Source organism: Phoenix dactylifera, unplaced genomic scaffold (genome assembly GCF_009389715.1).
Source record: "Phoenix dactylifera cultivar Barhee BC4 unplaced genomic scaffold, palm_55x_up_171113_PBpolish2nd_filt_p 000257F, whole genome shotgun sequence".
NCBI lineage: Eukaryota > Viridiplantae > Streptophyta > Magnoliopsida > Arecales > Arecaceae > Phoenix > Phoenix dactylifera.
This window is the reverse complement of record NW_024067750.1, coordinates 550,670-578,394: the sequence shown is the minus strand read 5'-3', so window position 1 is coordinate 578,394 and position 27,725 is coordinate 550,670. Positions and strand designations below refer to the sequence as shown.

At 40.4% G+C, this 27,725-nt stretch overlaps 1 protein-coding gene and 4 non-coding genes across 5 annotated transcripts; 3 read left to right on the top strand and 2 right to left on the bottom strand.

The window, feature by feature from the left end:
• Window positions 1-9,715: 9,715 nt before the first annotated feature.
• LOC103721533 (coiled-coil domain-containing protein 25) lies at window positions 9,716-14,737 on the bottom strand. Its single transcript, XM_008811797.4, has 6 exons — window positions 14,388-14,737; window positions 13,613-13,740; window positions 13,082-13,185; window positions 12,182-12,269; window positions 10,787-10,848; window positions 9,716-10,108 (listed from the first exon to the last, which is right to left on the bottom strand). Exons 1-6 carry the CDS (start codon window positions 14,498-14,500, stop codon window positions 9,956-9,958), a joined length of 648 nt encoding a protein of 215 aa, XP_008810019.2. The 5' UTR covers window positions 14,501-14,737; the 3' UTR covers window positions 9,716-9,955.
• A 6,681-nt stretch (window positions 14,738-21,418) lies between these two features.
• On the bottom strand, window positions 21,419-21,504 carry TRNAY-GUA. Its single transcript is given in 2 exon segments — window positions 21,419-21,454; window positions 21,468-21,504. It is a non-coding gene; the product is annotated as a tRNA-Tyr (tRNA).
• Window positions 21,505-21,829: 325 nt separating this feature from the next.
• Window positions 21,830-21,925, top strand: LOC113463694. The gene has a single exon (XR_003388433.1). It is a non-coding gene; the product is annotated as a small nucleolar RNA Z43 (small nucleolar RNA).
• Window positions 21,926-22,201: 276 nt separating this feature from the next.
• LOC113463695 lies at window positions 22,202-22,281 on the top strand. Its single transcript, XR_003388434.1, has one exon. It is a non-coding gene; the product is annotated as a small nucleolar RNA U83 (small nucleolar RNA).
• A 94-nt stretch (window positions 22,282-22,375) lies between these two features.
• LOC113463693 lies at window positions 22,376-22,471 on the top strand. The gene has a single exon (XR_003388432.1). It is a non-coding gene; the product is annotated as a small nucleolar RNA snR60/Z15/Z230/Z193/J17 (small nucleolar RNA).
• Window positions 22,472-27,725: the final 5,254 nt, after the last annotated feature.

Below are 27,725 nucleotides of genomic sequence, written 5' to 3'. Positions count from 1 at the left end.
CAGTACCATGATCACTTCGAATTGCTACTAAGGTGAGTTTCTTTTTATTTATGATATTATTATAAAGTTTCAAGAATTCTGAAAATGCTTCATTCTTATGTGCCAAAAATGAAACCCATGTATATCTTGAAAAATCATCAACAATAACTAGTCCATACTTCTTCCCTCCTAGACTCGCAGTTCTAGTGGGTCCAAATAAATCCATGTGTATAAGTTCAAAAGGCCTAGTTGTTGATACTATATTCTCTGATTTGAAAGATGATTTAGTTTGTTTTCCCAAAGAACATGGTCCACAGATTTTGTCCTTTTCAAAAATCAATTTTGGCACATCCTTTATCAATTCCTTCTTGACTAGTTTTGAGATTAATTCCATACTAGCATGTCCTAGTCTACGATGCCAAAGCCAACTTGTTTCATTTTTCTTTTCTTCATTAGTAATTAAGCATAATCCATTTTTCTTGCCTAAATCATGAAGATCTACCAAGTAAATATTTCTTTGCTTTTGTCCTACAAGTACAATGCTATTATCTTTAGGATTTGTGATTATGCATACAGATGCTTCAAATGTGACTTTAAACCCTTTATCACAAAATTGACTTATGCTAAGCAGATTATGTTTCAATCCCTTAACCAATAAGACATTTTCTATAAAAATAGATGGAGTAATGAAAATTTTACCCTTTCCAATGATATGCCCTTTACCATTGTCTCCATAGGTTACTACTCCACCCTTCTTTGATTCCAAGGTGACAAATTGATCTACGTCACCGGTCATGTGTCTTGAACAGCCGCTATCTAGATACCATCGTTTTTCCACTTTATCAGCTGCAAGACACCCCTGTAATCAAGATCAAGAAAGAGCTTTAGGTACCCAAACTATGTTGGGTCCTTTAGGGTTAGTACTTGATGTTCCTTTTGGAACCCAAACTTTCTTGAATTTAATCTTTTGATTATTACTTAATTTATTTTGACTGGACTTTCTATAGTTACATTCATATGCTCTATGTCCTAATTTATTGCAGCAATGACAAGTAATATTTTCATTTTTAGCTTTTACAAAAATGTTCTTTAAGAATTTTTGTTTCCTATTTATTTTATATCCTAAACCAGCCTTATCAAATACAGCTTTTTGACTGTCAAGAATCATATTTAGTTTGGTAGAGCTAAGTGTAAACTTATCTACCAAGGATTTATATTTTTCAGCATCTTCTTTTAACTTGATATTTTCAGCAATTAGATTCTTAGTTTCGTTTGTAAGTTTTCTACTTAATGTTTCATAGTTATGAGATAGTTTTAACTTATCTTTGACAAGAGATTGATTTTCTTCTTTTAGAACTTTATTTTTATTGATTAGTTTCTTATGTTCTTCCATGAGTTGTAAGAATGCATCATGTAATTCATCAACAGTAAAATCACAGTCAAGTTCAGAATCTACCTCATCGTCATTGGCCATATGACACATTTGGGCCGTCTCTTGATGATCTTCCTCTTCCGAACTTGACTCCTCACTTTCACTCCATTCAGCCATGAAGTTCTTCTTTTTCAGTTTTCTTACCATCCATTTCAAATCTGGGCAATCTATCTTATAATGCCCGGGTTTGTTACACTCATAGCAAATAGGAGTTTCTTTTTCCTTTTCTTTGTCCTTACCCTTTTCTTTGCTTGAGCTACCTTTGAGGAAGGGTTTCTTTCTATAAAATCTATTCTTACCTCTCATAAATTTTCTGAATTTTCTTCCAAGCATAGCCATCCCTTCTTCATCAAATTCATCATCATCATCTGAATTTTCCGATTCAGTTAGTTGTTTAGGGGTGGTAGTCTTTAGGGCAATGGGCTTTCTTCTCTTAACCTCATCTTCTGAATTTTGCCTCATTGTCAACTCATGGGTCATGAGTGATCCTAGAAGCTCCTCTAATTGCAGTGTGTTGAGGTCCTTAGCTTCCTGAATTGCGGTTACCTTGGCCTCCCAAATTCTTGGTAGAGACCTGAGAATTTTTCGCACCAATTCAGAATTAGTGTAAGATTTTTCCAAACTCTTAAGCCCATTTATAAGTTCAGTAAAACGAGTAAACATATCAGTTATGGACTCAGAAGATTCCATTTTAAACAATTCATACTTGTGTACTAATATGTTTATTTTTGACTCCTTAACTTGATTGGTCCCTTCATGAGTGACCTCAAGTTTGTCCCAAATTTCTTTAGCAGTAATGCAAGTAGATATTCTATTAAATTCACTTACATCTAATGAGCAATAAAGTACATTTATAGCTTTTGCATTTAACTGTGCCAATCTTCTATCACTTTCATTCCAATCCATTTCTGGTTTGGGTATGATAGTGCCCTCTATATTAAGTGTGGGTATGTGAGGTCCTCTAGTTATGATGTACCATAATTCATAATCTGAAGCTTGAATGAATATCCTCATCCTAGCTTTCCAATATGTGTAGTTTGTGCCATTAAATAGAGGTGGTCTATTTGTAGATTGCCCCTCACTCATAGAACATCCCACTTGGGTTGTCATGATCTTTAACTCTTGATTGTGAGATCAATGAGTACTATTGGAGCACCTTGCTCTGATACCACTTGTTGCCCAAGGTGACAAGCCAAGAGGGGGGGTGAATTGGTTTCTTTTAATTTTAATTATCTTACTTGTGTTAAATGATGAGTTAGTAAACTTAAACAACTCACAATACAAACAACAAGAAATATAGTGGTTCGGTGCTCTCCTTAGCACCTACGTCCACTCCCCAAGCGACCCCTTGGGAATTCACTATAATTCCGCGGATTACAGTTGGATTGTTTTTCGGGCTCACAATCCAAAAACCTTTACACTTTGGTTTTCCGGGTTCACCAAAAACCTATGTTGGTTTTACGGGCTCACCAACGAACCTTTGTTGGTTTTACGGGCTCACCAACGAACCTTTACAATTGGTTTTCCGGGTTCACCAATCAACCTATTCCGTTGGTTTTGCGGACTAACCAACCAACCTTTACAAGTAGTTTAACAAATAAAGAAGGAAGATTTAAATTCCTAGATGAGCAAATAAAACAATATAATCAACAAAGAAGAGTTTAGAAAGTATTTATCGCTTGAAGTGACTTCTCTCTTCTTTGTCAAGGATGCTTCTCTCTTTAAGGGTGGATGGAGCTCTTGATGACTCTTTGAATCTGCTCAACCACTTTTCTTTGATTCTTGAATGAAGCACTTGGATGAAGAAGATTAGGGCACTTTCTCTTTCTTGTGTTCTCTTTGATATTCTTTGGAAAAGGATGTTCTATCTGATGAATAGTGCCCCTTTAAATAGTTTCCTACCTCCATTGGACAAGCCCCAATGGTTAGAATTCAAAAACTAGCCGTTACTCACTGTTGGAAGGACAAAAAGTACATCTGCAAAACTAGCCGTTATGCTTCTGCCCGTGTTTGGGTCGGCTCAACCTGTCCTTGGGTCGACCCAACTTTCACTTGGGTCGACTCAAATATTCCTTGGGTCGACCCTCTCAGAATCCACAGAAACTTGAAATTCAGCCTTCCTTCACTTGGGTCGACCCAATCTTTCTTTGGGTCGACTCAAGGTTCAGTTGGGTCGACTCAACTTCTTCTTGGGTCGACCCTAACAGGGTTTTCAGAGAACCTTTTCTGTCTTCTGTTCTGTCTTGCCATTGGGTCGACCCTCTCAGGGTTTGGGTCGACTCAAGCTTGGGTCGACTCAACTATATCTTGGGTCGACCCTCTCAGTAAATCCAGAGAACCATTTTCTGTCTTCTGTTTGAGGATCTTGATGTTTGGGTCGACTCATGCTTTCCTTGGGTCGACCCAACTCACTGTTCATTTGTGCCATTTTTGCAGAAGTGTGCCAAATGCTTTCTTGATGTGCCGGGGTCGACCCAATCATCCTTTGGGTCGACTCAATCCACACTTTGCTGCATCTCAAGGTTAGATTCATTCAAATAAACAATGAAATGTATCTATATCAATTTATCCAAATATACTGAGAGTAATAGACTTATAAATGAAGTATCGATTTAACTTATAACATACTCTAGATAATTGCTTGTTAATCATCAAAATAACACTATCATCCTCAAAGTCTACGCCCTAAGAGGCGGCAGCAGCGTCGGCGTCGCCCTCAGGGTCATCTATGGCAATGACCTGGGGGCCTTCGGCGGACACGGGCTCGAGGTCTGCGGCGGGGACCTCGGCGGGCACCTCAGGAGCGTCCTCGGTAATTCCGCAAGGGGGAGCCTCCGTCACCGCCAGCGCGGCTGAGTCCGCCTCAGCCTCGGTAGACTCCTCCTCGGGCGCGAGGGCATCAGGAACGTCGTCGTCGGAGTCGCAGCCCAACCTCATCTTCGGACGAATCGTGGAGAGATCGAATTGGGGGCAGAACCGAGCCATCTGCCTCCGGAAGTTCTCAAAGCCGCGGAGAAACCCATCCACGGTTTCCTCCTCTAACATGTCGCGAAACTCCTCTGATTCTTTGAAGGAGTCTACGGCATGTTCGGCCCGCTCGAGTGCCCTCCTTTCTCGAGCTTCCAGTTGCTCGATTTTGAGGCGCAGGACCCCGCCCTCATACTTGAGGCCCGCGACCTCGGATTGGACCTCCCCCAGGCTCGCCTCCGAGGCGCGCAGAGCTGACTTGGCCAAAGAATGGGCACTCCTTTCTTCTTCAAGCACCTCGACCATTGCTAGGCGCCCGGCCTCAGTGGCCTCCCTCCGCGCCTCGGCCTCGGCCAGCGCCGCCCCCAACTCGGCGATCTTCTTTTTGGCCAGCTCCAATTGCCGGCTTGTTTGCCAAGTTTCTTCTTGATACCCTTGGGCAATGAATACTAGGGTGTCGACTTCGTGGATATACTGCAAGAGAAAAAGGGTAAAGCGATCACGAGTTAAAAAACATAACATATTCGCCAGTAGTCTAAGGAAAGTTGGGAAAGTAGCTTACCCGAGCGGTATTGCGGTAAGTACCATCGACGATCTCTTCCAGCGGCAAGTTCTGGAACTCGGCCCGGTCCGCTGGAAGCATTGCACGCCGGAATACGGCGCGTGCGACATCGGCGTCGTGGATGGCCGAGCTCCCCTCGAGGAGTGGGGATCCTGGCTCGGCCGACTCCTCCCTTTGGACCCTTGAAGAGCTCGGCTCGTCCGAGCTAGGGACCTCGGGACCTCTAACTTCGGGGCCTCTGGTCGGCTCAGGCCCCGGGCGCCGTAAGTGAATTACGGCCGGCCCCTCCCGCTGGGCAACGAGGGCGGGACAAGGGGGGGCCGCTGGGCCCGCATCACCGACGGCCCATGTCCGCCCCTGATCAATTGTGGAGGCCCCCGCCTCCGGGCCTCTCGTCCCGGCCGATGTGGAAGCACCGGCCGACCTCGACTTCTTCCGAGGCTGGGGAATAGCCCCCCCGGCCTCGGCCTCCCGCCTCTTCAGTCGAGAGAAGAGGGACGTGCTACTGGTCGGCATATGGGGGATGTCTGAAACCAAAAATTGTCTTAAGTGTCAGACCAATGTTAGTAAAAAGAGAAAACAGATAAAAACAAAACGATGCGGCTACTCTTATCCTCGGGGCACGCCGAACTCAAGCCCACGCTCGCCAAGGCGCCCGAGCTCCTACGGGAGGGAGTCCAAGACCCTCAGCTCCCTCCCCGAGGGCCCGTAGGGAGTCCAAGACCCTCAGCTCCCTCCCCGAGGGCTCGGAAAGCCTATTGAGAGCTTTCAGCCGAGGGTGCCCCCACCTCGAGTTAAACCCCCACAGCACCTCGGACACAAGAAAGAAAAATTTTACCTTCCAATCGTGAATAGAGGAAGGGGCACCCTGGAAGAGTGACATACCGCCCCGAAAGGCGAAGTACAGCCACCCTGCATCCGCCGGGTTTTTCTTTAATAAAAAACACCGGCGGAAAATACTCACCGAGATCGGGATCCCGTGCGCAAGACACAAGGACAAGAACCCAATTATGGTCCTCCACGAGTTTGGAGCAAGCTGTGCTGGAACGAGTTGATACTCTACCAGCAAGTTGTTCACGAACTCATGAACAGGAAACCGAAGACCGGCCCAGAGCGTCTCGCGATGAATTGCGATCCGACCTGGGGGCGGCCGCGTCACCCTGTCCTCCGGCCCCGCGGTTTCGAGACGAAACCCGGGCTGGAAGAAGAACCGGGAGCGGATTAACTCCAACTCCTCCCCCGACAGACTCGACCCTACTTCCTCTGGACCAGAACCCATTTTACAGAGAAATGAAATAAACTAGAGGTAAAGGGAGTGAAGAGGAGGAGGAAGAGGAACCCTAGCTAGCACAGGGTGGGAACCTACGGAAAAGTCGCCGGAAATCGCTCCGGGCACCGTCGGCAAGATTGGTCGAAAGGTGGAGCGAAGGAGGAAACGGCAAAAACGAAAGGCAACCAAATAGAACTCTTAGGGCAGATTCGTGGAGTTTATATAGACCCTCCCGACGGCCCAGATCGGCGGGTTCGGTTCCCACCCCCCGTCTGGATTGCACCACGTGTCGGCCTCGAAAGCCGAAGCACTGCATTCACTCCAGATCAATAAGTCGGGTACAAAATCGAAGCGCCGTCCCATCGGATCTCACGGCCTCATTATGGGTCCGCAAAATCGGACCATCTTGAAAGACGAGCGCACGTCACTCCCGCTCCCCCCATTTAATAGGCCTCAGGGACACGTGGAGCGTCGATTTAACCTCCGCCTCCCCGGATCATTATCCTACCAATACGAGATCAGAAACATCTGACCTCGGATCAAGCCGCGTGTTCATTTTGAGGCACGAGACGGCGTACCCATTTAAGAGGGGGACCTCGACCACGAGATCGAGGCGCCGCCCCATTGGGCCCAGGGACCCTCATCATGAGTTCGCCGTACAAAACGATCTCCGAGATCCAAAGGGTGCTGTCCCCGTTGTAGCTGCTTCGGAATGTGTAAGGGCGCAAACCCCGGTATAAATTCGCCATGTAGAGCAACCTCGAAGAGCCAAAAGGCGCAGACTCCGTTTTAAAAGCTTCGAGGTGCATAAGGGTGCAGACGTGATCCCCTTCGGCCTCAGTAACCTTAATGACAACTTCTACTTCCCACGTCCGAGCTGGCAAGCCGCTCGAACTCGGAAGTCGGGGGGTAGTGTTGGGGGAATACAGTTTTCCTCCAGCAATATAATAACCCCGCCTCCAAAAGGCCGCATAGCCGCCGAACTTGGACGACCGAGGTCGGCGTCCGACCTCTGAATGCCCGACCTGGAGAATTCTCGACCCCAAAGGTCGGTCCTTGTCGACCACCTACTATGGCTGAACCCCTCCGAAGTCCGGCCGAGGACCATATCCTGCCACTGCCCCAGCAATTAATGCGCCTCGGTTCACTCAACAATTAATGCAAAGCTCCGGTCTACTCAACAATTAATGCGTATCTCCGGCCTGTTCAGCAATTAATGCGCACCTCCGGCTTACTCAACAATTAATGCGCATGGCTCCTATTGTCTACGGATCCATGGCTCTCTACGGCAAATCAGCCCAGCGGAGTCCAATCAACCGTGATAAGTCTCTGATCTCGGCCTCACCTCCGACACCAATGCAATAATTCACTCGATCGTGTGCCAGCTCGGGTCGTACGACGGCCTCATTTCCGACATTAATGCAATGATTCGCCCGATCGTTTGCCCGTCCAAGCAACATGCCGAGCCGTACGACGGCCTCGCCCCATCACATCACAGGTACACCGACCCCCTATAAAAGGGAACCCTCACTTCTCAAAGGGGGGGACACAGAAAACTCAAAATATTCTGCCTTCTTCCTCCTTTTGACACTGATTGCCCCCCTCTGACTTAAGCATCGGAGGGCCGGCGCCGGAAGACCCGGCCACCGGCTTTTCTGCAGGCACCCCGACGGAGGACGCCGCCCGCCAACGGACCGCCGCTCTCCTGTGTCCACCGCCGCTCCCCCTCCTCGACCGACGATCGCCCCCGGGTCCAATTTCCAGCAACAAGGGACTAAACGGAAGGATGGTCAGATGTCCCCATCAGAGTTATTATGAATATTTTCTTCAAGTGTTTTTCTTTGTCATGACTGGTGCCTTAACTTTTAGCTATGACGATGGGTAAGTGCCTGAGCTGCAACAACATAACATTTAAATTGAAATTCTTGATATATAAGATGATTGTCGTACTAGCTTTAAGAAAAGATGCAGTGTTTTTTTGTTTCGAGAAATAGAGACACATTCAACTCAGATATCACCATGCTTAACATCATGTGATTTCTCAATTCTTTTTGGAACTCTGTTTGTTGAAGTCAATTTTCAGAAGTTCCCCTTTTTCTTTTAAAATTTATATGATCTCTAGAGATAGTCTATGAGTTTGTACTACTGTTTTGTGGATCCAAGTTCCTGATTCAGCTCAATTCACGGATGGCAGCTAACAAAAACCTTCCCTTTTCTTGGTGTTCAATTTTCTAGGAAGATGGAGTTTTCATGCTACTGGAAGTTAATTGGTGAGGACTCCAAATCATGCTCCATAGGAATCGCTGCTGCCCTTTTTCTACTGCAAATGGCATGAAGCGATTCAATCATTCAGTTTCATTCTGTTTTCTCCTACTTGTGTTGGGACATAGAAGCTATAGGTACATGAGAAGCAGTGATGTCAGAGTAAATTTTTGTCCAGGTATGTGCAATGTTTCATGGAATGCTTCTTGTATGTTTTTAGTTTTGCTACTGAAATCTCATAGCTTCTCAATGGAGTAGGGCATATTTTATCTGGATGTCCTGTGCCTGTTTGCGGCCACAAACTTGCAGCTGTGAATTCACCTACATCACCACTCTTAGTTACTATTGATTTCTCCGTGCTGGAAAGAGGGAGAAGTCACACTGGCAAATGTAGCTGTTTTGTTAATCCAGTGGAAGTCGACAAGTTGTAATATGTATCTACAATCTGGATGCAAAGCTCATAATGGTCTGCAGTCCTCTGAACTTTTCTTGATGTTGAATGTTTTAACTGTAAATATATACCTGGTAAAGTTAATGTACAGATTTGTCGATTTCTATTCGATTGAGCTCATAGCAACCAAGTGAAGATGAGCTTAAACTAAAGTTTACTAATGCTCTCGATTTGGAGAGAAGTTCTGCATCTCAGCACTTATTACCCTTTGCAATCACCCCCTGCCAAAAACGAAACAAAGTTAGAAAAAAGAGAGGAGGAGGTAATTTACACGGCAGGTTCCATTAAATTGCTTTTAACATGAACTTAGAGGAGACTTAAAGGGTATGCATCTAGCAATCCTTCTGGCTTTCATTCTATTGGTACAAGGGGTGATCCACAAATAGTAATAACTGATAATATTGATTAAAAAGTTGAAGTAAGAATATTTTCTGATTGTCTCTACTGTTATAGGATAAACTATGGAGCACTCCTATGCCAACTGTGTATACATATATTCAAGTTAGTTTAGCTATTGTTTAAGGAAAACGATGAGTGTATCAGCTGAAAGTAAAAATGTATCAACAAAGATCACGACTATCAGTACTTTCTTTCATATGCTTTAACCTCTGCAAACCAAATTAGCACGCATGCATGCTTGCATGCTAGCTTCTGAGTCAGTTTCTCTCCCAGACAGTCCAAAATTTGGGTTACATCCACCAAGGAATGAATTGTAAGCATCAGAACCATCATAAACTAATGAAACTTGACAAGAAGAGTAATCAACCAACATGAAAACGATGTCCAAGCACATATCAACAATATAGCAATGAAGTCTAGGTAACTTTCAATTTATAAATACTGTTATACAATACTAGCACGAGCCGTTGATTAGAACGACAATTTCACTGCTGATATTTCAGGATATGATGCAAGTCTACAGATTGTCACAATGAAATTATGGAATCACACAATGCACGCCACAGCTTTCGACTTGTCACGTTGACCACATTTTGAAACTGAGCTACCTGCTGATGTACGTTGGAGCTGGGATCACATGAAATCCTCTTCAAGTTCTTGCAAGGATTTATCATTGGATGCAATTTGTTTGTTAGATGTCATGTTGTCTGCAATCATCAAGCCCTTGTAGCTCCTTATTTCCGCCTGTTTCTCCTTCTCAAGCCTCTCCATCTCTTCCCGGCGTTTCTGTAAGGCCACAAAAGAGTCATTTGGGGGTCATTTTGCAAAACTTTAAAAATGCTTGGTCGTGCAGTTTATAATTATGGGAAATGATGGATTCCATATGATCACAAAAAAAGGATGTTAATCTTAAGCATATTGATCAGAAGCCATGATACCATATCTGAGTTACGAAAAAAAATTATATTGTTATTAATTGGATATAATAATAAGATTAAGATTATCTTAATTAAAATCTTGATGTACTTTACTATAGTATCTTTGTATCCGGCCCTGCACAAATATGATCCAGCCGCATATATGATATATGATATATGTCATATATGTGTGGACATATGCGTGCGTATCAGGAACGAAGAAAATGTGGATATGGTTGAATGGTAAAAAATTTCTTTGCCAAGGAGAAGATGCAGGTTCGATCCCCGCTATCCGCCCACGATGAAGTAATGTACTATGATAAAAAATTTGGTATGGTTAACTACTATACTATCTACTATAATAGTTAGCATAATAGTTCTATCTTCCCCCTTCTTTGCCTACCCCCCAAGAAAGGAAAAAATGGTCGTTCCCTTCCTCCTGCTTGTGGCTGATAATTGACTTATAATCTTCATCAAGCATACACAAGTTTCTTGTCCACCGAGTGATCAAACTAAACACCACAGGGAAAAAAATTATAAGACTTACTTTCTCTCGTAGGTGAACTTTCTTTTCAGCTCTTTCTGCCACATTGACTGCTTCTCGCTCAGCTGTACAAGAGAATAAACACAATAATCTGTCAAATTGCCATAGTACTTGTGACTGTAAATAATGATTCGTCGACTCTTTATGTAAACCAAAAGAAGGCATCCAAGCCAGCAGACACATCTCTGAACATTATGATGAACTGATACCAGCAAAAGAGTTGTCATAACCCATTTACCATAACCCCAACAACCCAACGCTGTCCCACTACTGAGTTGGATTATGGATCCTTATTGGCCAAGCCTTTCTATCTAGGAACATAGGTATCAGAGTCCATTTCGAGTAAACTACGAACGGAACCTTATCCGTTATAATCACAATTGGTGCATTCGATACATAATAGAAAAGAAAAAGATTTTCATTTTTTATATATTATTTTTTGGGCCCCCTGGGGGAATGTGGCAGCATCATGGGGCAGGAGGTAACAATTCTCCAGACAGAATTAAAAGGGAAAAGAGTGCCATATGATATGAGAGCCAGCAACAAGATGGTTGCATTCATACAGGATAAGGCAAGCAACTGGGGGCAACATAAAAGTTGAACAATAAAGAACCAGAAAAAGGTAGTCCAGTAATGTGCACATCAGTTAACCAATAACCAACAGTCAAAAGAATTATCCAAACAGAATTAGAAGATGAAGAATACCATATAATTGTTTGATGTTAGTGACATGTAGTAGGAAACTTTCTGCACAAATCTGAGTCAGGCTGCATTCATACAGAATGCAACTGTTAACAGACAATGCATGATTTAACTGAGATAATAGAGCATTGCAGAATCGCAATGCAGCAAATGCCAAAAAAGGCAGTCAAAGTATCAAAGAACATGAGAAAGACCTAAAACATCTAGATGGAAACGATCATGGCAAGAGAGGGAGAGAGAGAGAGAAGTCCTCTCTGATGTCTCACTTGATCTATCATAAGTATAAATTTCCTAGCATGAATAAATGATCCATTAGGCCTGGCCCTTGCAAAAAGAATAAGATTTTTGGTTTGGTTTATTTTATACAGCAGTCAAGGCTGAAGAGATAACCTTGCTTCAAACGATCAATTGTGGTGCTGCTTGCTATGTTTGTACAGTTAAGCATTTATAAATAATTAAATCCATCTTACACTTTCAATATTATACACAAACTTTGCTTTAGTAAGATAAGACTTGCCATTGTCCATTAATAGCAAGATAGACTAATGCAGAATCAAAAGTGCTTTTATTTTCCAGATTGAATATACAGATGTAAAACAATAACATATCGCCAACTTCAAATTATCAAACAAAAACATCACAAGAATGAATAAAAGAATTTTTGCAAAATTAGTCACTCCAATTGCAAAACTCTACCTTTTAAGTCTGACCTCCGTTCTACTTTTGTCTTATTCAACCTGTTAACAATCTCATTTATGCGCTTTTCTACTCTTACAGTGTGAACCTGTCAACAAGAAACAGAGTCAAGTACAATCTACACAACAAGCCTCAAGCAGCACTGGGGAAAATTTACATGGTTGTTTGGAAATAAACTAATAAAAGAAGCTTTTAACATTGTATTTTGGTTACTACATAGATCAGAACATACAGCATAGAGAACTTTGTTGTCCATCAAAATTGATAGACAAAGATAACAATGCATACATTTCAAGGTAGCACATTCTAATCTGGAGGAAAAGTTGAGTTTCAAAATGATGCAAGTCTTGAAGATGATGATGGATGACTTGCCATGAAGGTGTATAACCTTTTTTATTAAAGGGGTGTGTGTGTGTGTGTGTACCTTTTTCAATCTGTGAAGTACCAAGTCCCTTGCATATAGTCATATTATGCTCCACTTCTATCTACACTGTAGTGATGAATATGTTCATAGAATAAAGTTGGCCAATTTTTGCTGCTAAAGATGATGTATTTGAAAATGGAGCTATTGGTGAAAATGTGAAGCATAAACCTGATGTATCCATTTTAAGTTTCCAAAGACAAATTCTCACTATAGATAATGCACTCTTATTTTAAGATAACAAGAAACCATAACTCCCTTGTTATTATTGCCCATTCTAGTGAAAAAATTCGACATATTTTACAACGTTTATCCATTTGAAGTAGTTATTGCTCCTTCCTGTGAGATATTTCAAGAACCTAATGAGATATTTCAAGAATGAAACATGTGCAATGCAGAGTGCTACCTAATTTGCAAATTTGCATGTTGATGTTCCTGTCTGTATAAGAACATCAGACTGGATGATAATAGTTGCTCACCATTTTAGAATTGTGAAAGCCCACTTGCCCAACATCCATGGAAGGAGTCTTCTTCAAATTATACCATGGGGTATAAACAACATCAATATTATTCATCTTATTTCCTGCAAAGTGAATTCATAGGTCATACAGAGAAAGAAAGCTACCTTTGCATAGGTGTGAGCACAAAAAGATTCATTACTGGAGCAAGAAATACAGTAAGCATTTACTAGAAGAAAATCAACAAATGAAGACATGCCGATGGACCAAATAACATTCTCATTTGAGTAAAAATAAAATTCCATCTTTTGAGAGAAAACGAGGGAGAATGATCCAGTATCGCAATTCCCCAATCTCAATAATTGGGGATGCATCGCTGGAGATTCAAACTAGAACCTCTGCTTATTAGGCAGAGTGGTGTAATGACAGGGGCAATTCCCAGTTCACAATAACCTCTCACTTTTAACCAGTACTCTCAAATACTAATGATGCAAGAACAAATATTATAGCAAAAGATATGTTAAAAAAATAATTGTGCATAGTAGAAATTGCCTTGAATTGAATTAGCTTTGACGAGCTGCACGCAATCCTCCAATAAGCCTTCGCTTATATCATCAATTGTCTGTCCTTTGTTCAACCTTAGATAGACATGAGCAGAAGACATCTTATCCACATGAAACCTGCAAGAATTACTGGCCTAATGAGTACTGGTGAAAACATTCAACCGATCAATTGTTGAATATGTTCGCACCCCCAAAGCGAACATCCACTACAGAGATTCTAAGGATGAGACAGAAAATTGTCAGATGCAACAGCTAAAAAGTCTTCTAATATCATCAACAAGTTTGTAATTTGTCGAGGATATTATCAAGATCCATATGCATACGTTCTATGCCCGGAAAACTTTTAGCAACAAAGTTCGTAGAGATGCAGCACTCTTTCAGTTCTCAATAGTACATGGAGATGGTAGTACTAGTCCAAAAATGTGCATGAAATCAGGCATGGATTTGTCGATGACCTTAACGGCCATCACCCACATTAACGTTCAAACCCAACCCTATAATCATTTGGCAATATAATATAGAGATGGAACCTCCAAACCCAAAATAAAGTGGAGTCTTTGGTGGGGGAAACCAACAGAAATAAAGAAAAACATGACGAGCAACCCATGCATAGCATACGAAGCGACAGAATGCAATATAAGATTGTAACAATAGAAAGATTTAATTTTAAGAAATTTATGCAGTAGGCTGAAAGCTATGAGAAAAAGATCTAATTTTGTGGAGTTCTGAGCAAGGGGACAGACTATGGGGGGTACGAGAATCACCAGATGTCCTCGGGAAACCCGTATTTGATGAGCTCCTCGTTCTCGTGCTTGTCCAAGCCCATGAAAATGGTGTAGTTGCCGGCCTCCGGCCGGGCCTTGAAGTAGAAAACCATCGCCTTTGCGTTCCCTCCCAGGAATTTAGGGTTCCAATACCAGGGAGAACAGGGAGCTACCTGGAAGGGTCGAAACTAGGGTTTCGGAATGCCAAGATATGGTTCCGCGATCAACCGACCAAAGGTTCCGAAGTCGATGCTCGCGAATCGATTGGGGATTAGGATTGGAAGGGCGGTGCGAAGATAAAAAGATGGGCGGAGGGTGGTGGGAAAGTGGGCGGAGGTTGGGTTAGAATGTTCCTGTGGAAGATACCGCAAAGATATTGTCATTTTAGTTTTTGGCCCCACCAAGATTTGTCATTCGTCCTCCGGTGGATGATGCCTGAGTTGTCGCTGACTCGGATAGGGGACAAAAAAAAAAAAAACAGGCAGGTGGGATGTACTTGGGTTTCGGACATTTTGCACATGGCTGCACTATTTTACTTAATTTCCCTCATATGTCCTCTTAAGAAGAGATTAAGAGCTGATTTGCGTGTGCGCGCGTGTGAAAGGAGATATATTGAAGATTAGTTTTTTTGCATGAATTGATGAATTGGATGAAGTGTGACAAAAGAAAGATGGAGCCAATTGAGAAATTTGTATTATGCACTGTATAACTCAGCAACTTGATATATAAAATGGGTTGAAACTTGTATTAGTGCTTAAATGCAACAAATTTTGAAGCAAGATTTTAAGTTATATGAGATTGGGATATTTCAATTTCTCCATTAACCAGACATCCCAATGTCCAGTCTTGGCTCAATGGTAGTTCCGATTATACATTTCGATAGATATCCTTCATCCTTCTCCTCTTCTTGTTTTCTTTCTTTCCCGCTTTTTTTTTTCTTCTCACTTCCCTTTTTTCACTTTTTTTTTCTTTTTTCTCATCTTGTTCCTTTGATTATTTTTTTCTTGTTCTCCTCCTTTCTCAAATTCTTTCCTTTCTTTCTTTCTTTTCATTTTTCCTTTATTCTTTTTTTTTTCCCACTTTTTCTTCTTCTTTCCTTCTATTTTTTTTTCTTTTCTTTACCTCTCCTTTTTTTTTCTCTTTATTTTTTCACCCTACATGAATTGGTTTTGGGTTGCTTTGAAGCTTGGACTACTTTTGAGGCTGCCAAACATGACAAGCATCATTTTTCTAGGTTCCTACAAGGACCTAGAAAAATCCATCTTGTGTCGTGCATAGAACTATCAATTTCAATTTCAATTTTGCAAATTTAAATATATTTTTTCCTACCCTATAACTGTGACACTGTATCTCAAAACTTTGCAATTCTGATAATAGCCTTGTTCAAATTTCTCCCTTAAATAGTTAAGTCATGCCAAAACTCAGTGGGAAAGAGATTTTAAACGTATACTTTAAGGAGGAGGAATCGAGAAAGAAAACTCTCTCCCTCTCTCTCTCTCTTTTGAGAATAAAGAAAATCTTTCTTAGATTAGGACTGTTACTTTCCCAAAATCTAATTTGCAAATGTTTAATAGATCGCAGCGAAACTTAATAAGGTAAATAAATCTTAAACAAATTTATAAGGCCTATCAGCATCTAATATATATTTAAGTCTTCCAAAACTGACCCGGTATATAAATATTTACATTAATTAGTATTCACCATAACATGGATGAAAAAATTCCAAATATACAACTAAGATTCATCTCATATGCAAAATATGAACTATAAAACTTTTGTAATACAGAATAGTTCACGTATTTACTCATACAACAAGTGTACATGCTCACACACGAGCACATGCATAACCACATACGTGCATAATACAGAATAGTTACTGTACCTCCGCCTCCCCGAGCCCTGCAAACTCTTGGGAAAACTTATGTGCCACCTAGGGTGCAAATGGATGGGGTTGGACGACATAATCCCAATCTAATTCGATTTCTTGGATCCAAACTTAAACTAATAAAAAATTAGATTGGGTCAGATACAATCTACGGCTAAAATTTTTGACCCAATAAATTATTCGGATCGGTATGATCCATATATAACCCAGCTCCAACCCAAAAAATTTGAATTCTGATTGAATCCGGATCACATATATGGATATTTAAAGTGAAAGAGTTAAATTTGGACCCAAAAAAATCTTAGCTTCATTGTAAAATATGGAAGCATGTTATGACATATTCAACATAATAATTTTTTTCCAACAAGGATCAAAAAATAATTTAGAAGAGTTTCAATAGTTAAGTATTTCCTATGGATTATATGAATTATGATCTTTAAAGATATATAATAAACTGAAACAAAGCATAGATAAAAGATATTTAAAGATATTACTCAGCTATCAAAATTGCCACAACATCTTCTATGTCATGTAAATAAAATCATACTGAGAAACTTGGATTTGTATGATGACAATGTTATTTATTTCGTACCAATTAAGTGATGATGGATGCTGCTATTATATGGGACCAATCTTTAATTGAACACCCCCCCCCCCCCCCCCCCCCCCCCCCCCTCTCTCACTTCAAGTTAACGAGTATATCAAGTTTGGGTTGGGTCGAAACTTAATAAACTTAGATCCAATCTAAAATGTGAAACAAGTCTAAATTTGGAACCTTATCTGGCCATAAGTCCTTAAATTGCGGATCAAGTTCGAGCAAATCTGTCGGATCAAATCTAAGTGAGTCTGTTAGATCGAGTCATAAGTTAACCCGACTCATGTGTAGCCTTATTACTACCAACATGCAACCTAAAGATTGTGGCCATCCAACGGGTTAGTTCACTCATCCAATGGAAACTAAAAAGAAACCAAGATACAACCTGATAGACATGATGGACGACCCCATCATTTATGATGTTGCAGATATGGTTTGGATCAGGGGTGGCAATCAGGTCGAGTTAGATGAGATACAGATCGGATTGAATATCGGATAGATTAAAAATCTATCAATTCGAACTTGACCCATTCATTAAATAGGTAATCGAACTCAATCTATAATGTATTAAAATAAGTTAAATAGGTTAGTTGGTCACCTCTACTTTTAGAGCACCCATCCATCACAACCCTTAGATGGGCCAATGCGATGCAGATTTGCAATTGTGTCTCGCGAGTTACACCAATATTCTCTTGCCACGTCGAGAAGGAACGCTTGTAATTTGAACCGACACCCCCTGTTATTATAGTACCGAGCCTTTTCCTATCCGTGAGGAAGCTTCGTTCAATTGGTCTCAGGCCCTGGCTCTCCAAAAGTACTTTTAGATGAAACAGAGGTATTTGATAAAAATTTTGAAAAGCTGTTTTAGCTTTTCCAAAAAGTTAAAAATAACTTTTTGGGAGAAGTTCCATTTTGGAGCTTTCCGAAAAAATACTTTTAAGTCCGATCGGAAAATTGTTTCTTTGACCAAAATATCCGTGATAAAATATAACAATTACACAAAATATCTCCTTATAATCTTGAAAATCTGCTAGAAAATTTATTATAGAGATAAATGGTCATTAGGAGGGTGAAAAATTAATTTACACTAATAATTATAATATTTTATACCTTTATTATTGATTATACTATAAATATTATATTATATTACATTATATCATAATATTTTAATATGTTATGTTAAATAATTTAATATTATGTTATATTATGAGAAATTAATTTATGCTAATAATTATAATATTTTATACCTTTATTATTATATTATACTATAAATATAATATTATATTACATTATTTCATAATACTTTGATATACTATGTTAAATAACTTAATATTTTATTAAATTATTATGCTATAGTATACAATATTATATTACTATATTATAATAATATTATATTATATTATAGTAATATTATACTACATCATATATTTATGTATTAATACATATTATATTTTATTATGCTCTGTTATATAATACTATACTATGTTCTTTATGGTCATGCTGTCATACCAAAAAATATTTTTAAATTTGTTCACCAAACACATATTGAAGTGTCACAATACTTTAAAAATGTAGTTATCAAAAAGTAAACAGCTTTTTTTTAAAACTCTATTTCAAAAAGCTCTACTTTCAAAAGTTCTACTGTCAACAGCTTTTCCAAATAAGACATCAATCTCGATTTTCAATGAGAAGTAGAGAAGCCGGGGAATCAAAACGGGTTCAGGGTTCAGGTTGCATTTTTCGCGCGAAAGAATGATTCCCTTTTTATTTGTTTTTTTGCGGTATTAGCCGTTCGATCGCTTTCAAAGCACTTTGTTTTCTTTCTTTTTTTTAATTTACTTGCACAGATCTCGAGGAGGATATTGCGCAATGCAGCAGTTGGAAGGGGAATCGTTCTCCGCCGATTGTCCTTGACCCCTGCGTCGGCATATTTTAATGAAAAACTAAAAATTTCTTAGATAAGAAAAGGCGCATAAAGGCGAACAGGTGATGGGCGACGACAAGTCGTCGATTCCGATGGCGAGCAGGGAGAGACATCGGGAGCTGTTCATCCCTGCAGGCGCCGACGTTGACGACCCCATCGACGCCTCCGACTCCAAGGCCTCCTGCTTCCACCACCACCACCATCACCACACCGGTAGAGAGGTCAGCACCCAGTTCTTCATGTCTATTCGATCGATTCGTTTCGGAGATTGAATCTCTGTAGGCATGTCAATGCCCCAAATTCTTGTGACATTGGATCAGCATACGAAAATTGTGGATATAACTAGAGCTAGCAGAAGCTGAGACACAAGCTTCAGAGTACAACATTCCCTTGGTGGAGCTATCAGAGAGGCCATAAAGTTGATTCATCTTGGTCTCAGGATTTGGAAATCTGGATTTCTTATCATTTTCCAGCAAGATTCTGATAGCATGCATCGTTCTCCCTTTCTTTATTTTCTGTAAATTGTAGCTAACTGGATGGGAAATGTTGACACATTATACACTGGTTTTGTTGTTCAAAGCAGGGCATTATATTTTAGCTGCTATAACACATTGTAGTTGTTGGGCTTGTTCAGAAGATTTTAATCTACTGTACTGATTTTAGCTTTTATAAATCTTTGACCAAAGATATATCCAGTTCTGGTCATCAGTGAGTTTTTAGGATAGTGGTAATCCTCATTTCTTTTTCTAAGTATCCATTTCGATTGTATTTTCAGGTATTCCAACCACTGAACAAAGTGTCATCCATAGTTAACCATTAGTAAAGCAGATGGTAACTTCCTTCCACCTCAGGGATTTCTGGAGTTCTTACCTCTTTAGCTAAAAGTTACGCTGCATAATGAATTTCCAGTCCTTATTCTGGATACTTTCAGAATCTAAGAGGGATTGGCTTTCTTTCAGAACAAGTGAACAAGATGGGCGATTAAGTTATAGAGACCATAGTGACATATCGCAGTGATCATCTAGCCGGCGACTTTTACTGTTTAAAGGGGACATTTCTCCTATGTTCTTGAAATGATGCAAGTGATATTGCAGAATAAAGGTGTGCAATTAAGTTATAGAGACCATAGTGACATATCGCAGTGATCATCTAGCCGGCGACTTTTACTGTTTAAAGGGGACATTTCTCCTATGTTCTTGAAATGATGCAAGTGATATTGCAGAATAAAGGTGTGCAATTAAGTTATAGAGACCATAGTGACATATCGCAGTGATCATCTAGCCAGCAACTTTTACCGTTTAAGGGAACATTTCTCCTGTGCTCTTGAAATGATGCAAGTGATATTGCAGAATAGAGGTGTTTTAATCAACTCTCGATGAGGGTGAGCTTGGAGGGGAAACGAGAGGTGAGAGATTTGAAGGTTGCGGACCTGAGGACTTCTGAGTTCAGAATTTTTTTTTTTTTTTTTTGTACAACGGCGACTCACACACAATAGGTATGCCCATAAAATCAAAGAGAATAAGAGAATACAAGGACACCGGAACCAAGGAGTGGTTGTCCCAAATAAAACCTCCGGAATGCTGAGCTGCAAAGGATGCCACCCAGTCAGCCGCATTATTCGCTTCTCTATAGGCATGAGTGGCCCGATGGAAGGTGCACTCACCTAAGAGTCGACGGATGTTATAGATCAGTCGCATCCCGCCGGCTGCACTGTTTGAATTTTGAATTCACTCGATCACCGTAGCAGAATCCCCTCAAGGATAATGCGGTCCGCGTCTAGCACTCGCTTTGCGTACAAGATACCCTCCCACGCAGCTCTGGCCTCAGCTCCGACCACAGACTGCTCAAAGATCCAACGACCCCGGGCCGTCACAAGTCTAGCCTCCTAATCTCTGATCTCAGAACTTTCGCAGGCATGAAATGTGGATCGATTTAAAAGGTGGTGTACTGATATAAAATCTAAATAACCTAAATGGCCAATGTTGTCTATGTGAGGTAAAAAAAAAAAAATCAGCTCTAGAAAATATGAATCCAAATAGTGTGTCAGTCATACGTATCTCATGCGTCTAGAGAGTTATTAAATGTATATATTGCGATCATTCTAGCAAAGCGTGGCCACGAGGTTCTCATCTCTTTTGATACGTCCTCTTTGTTAAAGAAAGGATCCAACAAGTGACATCATCGACAGTGAAAATGTGATTAACTCGTTATCCACTTGCATGAATTATAAACTTTCAGAAAAACTTGAATTATTAAAATAAATCTCATGATAAAAAATTTGGATAAATCACAATCATATACGCTCCTATCTCTTTTTGTCACATTCTCCTCTCTGATATTGGTGGATGTATAGTTCATTTCCTCAAATTAAGGTTTTAAAAGATGATTATTATAACATTATAATAATTACTTTTCCTGCTGTGCAAAGCAGTCTTGTTGCATTATATGTATGTTACTAACTTCTAAACAGGAAGCACTTTCACTATTCATTCATTTAAATTATTTATTAAAATTCGCATAACCACAAGAGCTGAAAAAATATAACTTCTATTACATAAAAAAAACAGCTATTTTATTTTTAAAATAAAAATAAAAAAATGATAAACAAAAATATAAAAAAATTAGCGTCCGACCTGCCGGATTCGAACCAGCGACCTAAAGATTTTCTGCACCACACTACAGTCCTCCGCTCTACCAACTGAGCTAAGGTCGGTTGGCGAATGGGTTATCAAAATTAACAATGAAGGCAATTATACAAGATTGAGTCCAGACCCTCCGGATCCTACGCATGCACAATAATAGACGGTTGAGATGCAGCCCCAAGCGACACCTGACGAAACCCTAACCCTCAGACTACTATAAAAGGATGCCATCGGACCTGGATCTTTCATTCTCATGGCATCAGCCCTCCTTCTTCTTCCTCCAAGGGGACTTCCCTCAGTTCTCTCTCTGGCGGTTTCGTGTGCTTGGTATCGTAAGTTTAGGCTCGCTTTCTCTCTCTTTTGCCCTTTCCCTTTCTTAGATCGATTTGGGGATGAGGACGATGACGATTAACTGGTTTTAGGTCTCGTTCGTCGTAATGGCGAGAAGCCTTGCCGACAATCCTGATATATCACCACCCATATTCCGAGTCCCATCTCTTTCCTAAATCTCTCCAAGGGTTAGGGTTAGGATTGTTTTCTTTCGGCATTTTTTTTCTCTTTTGGGCTCTTTTTTTGTTATTTTTTTCCTCCTCGGGGCCGATGATTAAAGAACAATAATGACAAGCATATGTCTGAATTGTCCTATGTCGACGAAATCTAATATTCTCTCTGAGGCCCTTTTGCTATCAAATCGGTTTTATTTCCTCAAAAGTTTCTTTGAAAATTTTGAAATTTTGTTTTTTTTCTTTAATTATTCACTCTTGATGGAGTCTGTGATGAAGATTGTGGAATTTGTTTTGTCTGAAATTTTGTGATTACAATCCTACTACTGCCTTCCTTCTGAGGCTTCCATCTTTTTAAAGCATTATTATTGTTATTATTATTTTAAATTTTGGATCTAGTGTGTTGTTGTTATGAGGGCTTTAATCAATTGATGATTGATAAGGTCGCGTGATGACCAGTTGCATAGTTCAAATGATAATCTTTCTTCAGATTATGATTAATTTGAACGTCTTTCGCTCCTATCTGACCTCCTTATCATCGTTATGCAGAATCTAACCCGTTTTATGCACTAATTTAGAAGTATTTTTAAGAGCCTACATATCAATCTGTCTCGCTCATTTCGGTCCCTAGCAATGATTCTTCATTTCTTTGTTTGGGGAGGTTATTCTGGCTTAAAAATGTGCAATTTTATCAGTTATAATTTTATTACGGATTGGAGAGTTGGGAGATATCAAGGACGAAGAATTCTTTTTACATCGTAAAGAGGATGCAGGTTTTTTTTATATAATTTCAGTCTTTATTGCTCTTGTTTTCTGATATTTTGATGCTCAAATTTACTTGTCTATTTTGCTACCTGATGTTGTTTTTGTCAAATTATTGAAGATTGCATGTTGCCTGGATTTATGTTTTTTTGATTGTCGTAGATGATGTTGTTTATTGTAGGCGATAATACATTTTCTAGTCTATATGAATGCTTTCTCGCAGCATGAATAAAAGTTTCTGAATAAAAAGGTTCATGTTCTGTGTAATTACTCCTGTTTTCGCTTTATTGAAATTTTTTGTTCCCGGCTAGTTTTTCTCTGTTCTGTTGCAAAAGCTAGGGGTGATTCTGAATTCTCTGTCATCGAGGGGAGATTGCTCTTTTTTTTCAACAGCGGATGTGGAGGGATGAGCTCGGCTGTAGCTTTTTTTCTTTCTTTTCTCCAGATTTAATCTAGCTGTAATTGTTCGGGACTGGATCATCTTAAAAATTCTGATTTATTTTCTCAGTTATAAAATTGTTCAAAAAAAAAGGGAATTTTAACCTTCTCAGCTTGCCCTGTTGTCGTCTCTTAGTCACAGAAGCCGTGCTAACCCAGTTGTTTCTCTTTGTTTCGGGGGAAATCAGAACAATTCTGTTTAAAACCTGAAACTAGGAAGTTATATATAGATTGTGTGGTTTGCAAACTTGCAAACTGATGATCCAACTGTGGAACTGTATTGCAATGATCTACTTATTCTCTTGTGCTACCAATGAAGGCAGCTGCACAGATACATGGCTGATCTGTTACTTGTTACTTATGCAAAGTAAATGCCATCCCATTCAATATAATTTCACGTACAGTTCCGTAATCAAGGACCTCTACCTTGTAGTTTGAGCTTCTGCTTGCTTGATTTTCATCTGGCCTTCTACATGTCTCCAAGATATATTTGCTCATTGGGAACATGATGATGAGTGCTCCAGACCTTGACCAGCCTGGAAGCTGAACCCATGCTATCTGATGTCTCTAAACTATAGCCCACGCACAGCAGCCACCACGTTGGAACTATGGGGAGCGGAGGGTCCTTTGGCAACGAGGCAAGCATGTGGAAAGGAAGAGGGTCGCCATGAGTGGGATGAAGAATAGTTTGGTTGCCATGATGATGGAGGAAGCAGGTGACATTCGGAATTGGGGGCAGAAGCTACACATGTAGATTGGGCATGAAGTCGTGGATGTGGGAGGTGGTCCGACGCCATGCATGTAGGTTCGGCACGAAGTAGAGCAATTGCCTTGTATGGGTTTTTTCTCATTCAAAGAGAGTTATTTCATTTGAAAGTATGGTGGTTCGCTTTCACCGTTGTAGTTTACCAATTTTTTCTTTTCTTTCGTTTAACTTCATCTGTGGTTGGGACCTATCAACTGGTATAAGAGCCATTACGAACAAGGAGAGTATCGAGCGGATGGAACCCGAGCTAAGCATCCTACATAAGGAGTTGGCGTGGCTTGGAGGAGTGGGTGGATGGGCGGCTTGTGGAGGTCTTGGAGGCCGTTCATTATCTTACTGCATAGCCGCAATTGTCGTTCGAGTAGCCGTTAGCACTACCAATTTCACCAGGAGGGGTCGTACTTGGGCGACTGGAGGAGTTCGTGGGGGGCCAATGTCGTTCAAGAATGGACTTTTCACGGTTTACCGATGATGATCTCATTGTTTGGCTAGAACGTGCTAAGCAGTATTTCGAAGGCCAAGGAGTTCTGACCAATCGACGGGTAATCACCATCTCATTCTCTCTACTCATTACTTGGAGGGTGTTCGAGCAAGAATTGTTAGCCTAGTTCGGCCCTAACAAGGTTGTGAACTTCAAGGAAAAGCTCTTTTGTGTTCAGCAAGGCTTGGTGAGTATCGGGAGTATCAATAAGAGTTTGAGAAGTTGGCTAATCGGATTTGAGAAGTTTGGAGATACGATGCGCTCCTTGGTACTTTCGTTGGAGGACTCAAGGAAGAGATTGCAAAGAAGATATGCATGAGACGACCCCATTCTTTGCAAGAAGCAACTATGAGTGTTCGAATGTGGGAGAAGAGGTTGGAGCAAAAGTAAAAAGCAGCCCATAGCGGTGAACTTTCGAACCCGTTTACTTTGCATTGCTACTTTTTGCTCCAGTATCGATCCGACACATATTATGGGAGGATATGCAGCATTGTTGGGAACGAGGACTTTACTTCAAATGCAACGAGAAGTTTACTTTAGGGCATCGGAGCAAGACTCTGCAAGCCTATCTGATAGAAGTAGATCGCATGGAGGATGTGAAAGGACCTAGCGGAGGCGAAGTCGACCATCATGGTGATGGAGCTAGCAACCATCAAATATTATCGTTGGAAAGCAAATCTTGTGGACACAGTTTTGGTTGAAGGGGAAAGAAATGATGGGTGCTTCAGATCCTGACAAGTTTGGAAGCCGAACTCATGCACGGCAGCCACCGCGTCAGAACTGTGGGGAGCGGAGGGTAGTTCAGCGATGAGGCAAGTACGTGGAAAGGAGGAGAGCCATGATGGGAGTGGGAGGAAGAATAGTTCGGTTGCCGTGACGATGGAGGAAGCAGGAGATGCTTGGAACTGGGAGCGGAAGCCCGGCACGCAGACTAGGCACGAAGTCATGGATGTGAGAAGAGGTTCGATGCCATGCATGCAGGTTCGACACGAAGTAGAGCATTTGCCTTGCATGGGTTTTCTCTTACTCAAAGAGAATTATTTCATTTGAATATGCAATGGTTCGCTTTCACCATTGTAGTCTACCCATTCTTTTTCTTCTTTCGTTTGACTCCATCTCCATTTTTGGTTGGGACCTATCACATGAGCACCACTCCAATAAGCAGCCATTGTCCTTTGTTCCATTTTGGCGGCTATCTTCTGCTTCGTTGCATCTAGCAAATACAAAACTCGTCTGCGTCTCAACTCAGCAACCAAGCATGAAAAGATCCATGCAAATCTACTGACCTTGCCTTGAATCGGTAATGTGTTAAAAGCTCCTGGCAGTAGAACGCACGAACCTTCTAAGTACTGCTCGGAAAATATTTCCTAAAAATTCTTGTAAAGACGCAAAATGCATCTTTAAATGGTAGGAAGTACTTATATGCTCAAGGAGTCATATGATGAGTGAAAGAATGAATAACAACAGGATTAATTTAATGGTGTAGGCTATTGCTTAACATTTAAGTAATCTGTCTTTCGACAAATGCATGCACCGCGCACCATGCTCGTCTTCCTAACTTTCGAACAGGTAGTAATCAGTTCAGTCAACAGTACGTCATGGTTATCTTACTCTTGGAAAAGCATCTTCCTTGTATGTGTGCAGGGAGATTCAAATCGTACAACAAAATACGATCACCATATTAATTTCCACATATTTTAAAAATTTATCATCTCTTTTTGTATGCCTTTTCTTGTGGCTGCCAATCCATTGATGCTTTTATTCATGGGATCACAATCCGGTTTACATTAGCTAATTAATTCATTTGTTTGAACTCTGTTATCCAGCAGTTAATATTTCCGGAACAACGGGTTCCATGCTTAACATGAAAAGCCTATAGTTGAAAGGGACCGCTCGCATCTTGGGATTGGAGTAATAAATGACTGGTGGTGCGGTGCAGGGTATAGTTGGCAAGGATTTTGGTGACGAGCTATTGGATTTAAAGGATTTTGGCAAAAAAATCCTAAGAATTTTCTGTTAGAATCAGTATTAGTTTGAGAAAAATATTTTCACAATTTCGTTCGCTCCTCGTTTGAAAACATAGTAAAAAACCACTAGACCGGCCTTCTGATGTCTTGATTGAGTATAAAACGAAGCATCGCTGGCCAATGATCTAAGCTAGACACTTGTGAAAGACCTACAAGTTTAGAAGATAGAACTTTCAGATAAAGGTATACATTATTAAGCCACTCAGGACTAGGTGGCTACCTATATAGCAAGCCATTTAAGGAGCACCCAGTAGGCTGGGAAGGGGGAGTTGCCTAGAGCATTTCGGGACATATTGTTTACTAATTTCATTTCGGGACATATTGTTTACTAATTTCATTGGATGTATTCGTATTCACAATATATGAAATATCTATTTTAGTAAAAAAAAAAGAGGCAGAAAAAGGAGAGGAGGATTGAGTGGGTCAAGACTTATAGTTGTCCTGAGAGACGGTAAAATGCGAAAATTTGAGGCATGGAAAATTAAATTTATGTCCTTACTAAAAAAAAATTATTTATAAGCTGTGGTTTGAGGGCTGAAAATGTCTTTTCATGATGTCAAAAGCTATTTTGCAATGTCTTAAATAGTTCAGGGCAATGATAAGTTTACATAATACCATTGGCAATGAGGGTAAATATGTAAATTGAAATTTTAAGGATAAGTAAGCCATTAGATATTTTTTTAGGGCATATATACAAAACTTCGATAAAAATAGAGATCCTTAGCGATCAATATTTCATAACTTACCATTCTAATTGGCAGCAAAATAAGGCATGGAATGAAATCTTCATGTTGAGCTTTACAACAATTAGAAGATGGTATAAATTTCAAATTTTGGAAAGCCTTCAACCCTAGATTCTCCTAATCTAGAATTGTAGTAATGTAATGGAAGCACTTAAATTAGTATATACTTTTGAAGTTTTACCTTAAAAATTTTTTGAAAGGTTAGCAATGCTTAGGCGAAGAAATTTAAAACTAACTTATGATCTGATTATTGAAGTTAAGGGTGAAGCATAAAATTAGAGTTAATGGAGAAACTCTGGGCGCATGGATTTTTCATATATGAAGGTTTGAATGGTGATAATATCCGCATATAATGAGGCTCTTCTAAAACTATTATTTTGTTGTGAAATGGAGATAATATTTATTGGATTTTTTTTTTTTTTTTTTTGGGGGGGGGGGGGGGGGGGGCGCAGGGCGTCAGGTCGTCACCGACATGTTTTTCCTTTCCTTGTGAGGTATGGTTTCGAGAGTGAAGAGACAAAAAAAGAGAGGAGGATCGAGTGGGTCAGAATTTGTAGTTCCCCTATGGGACG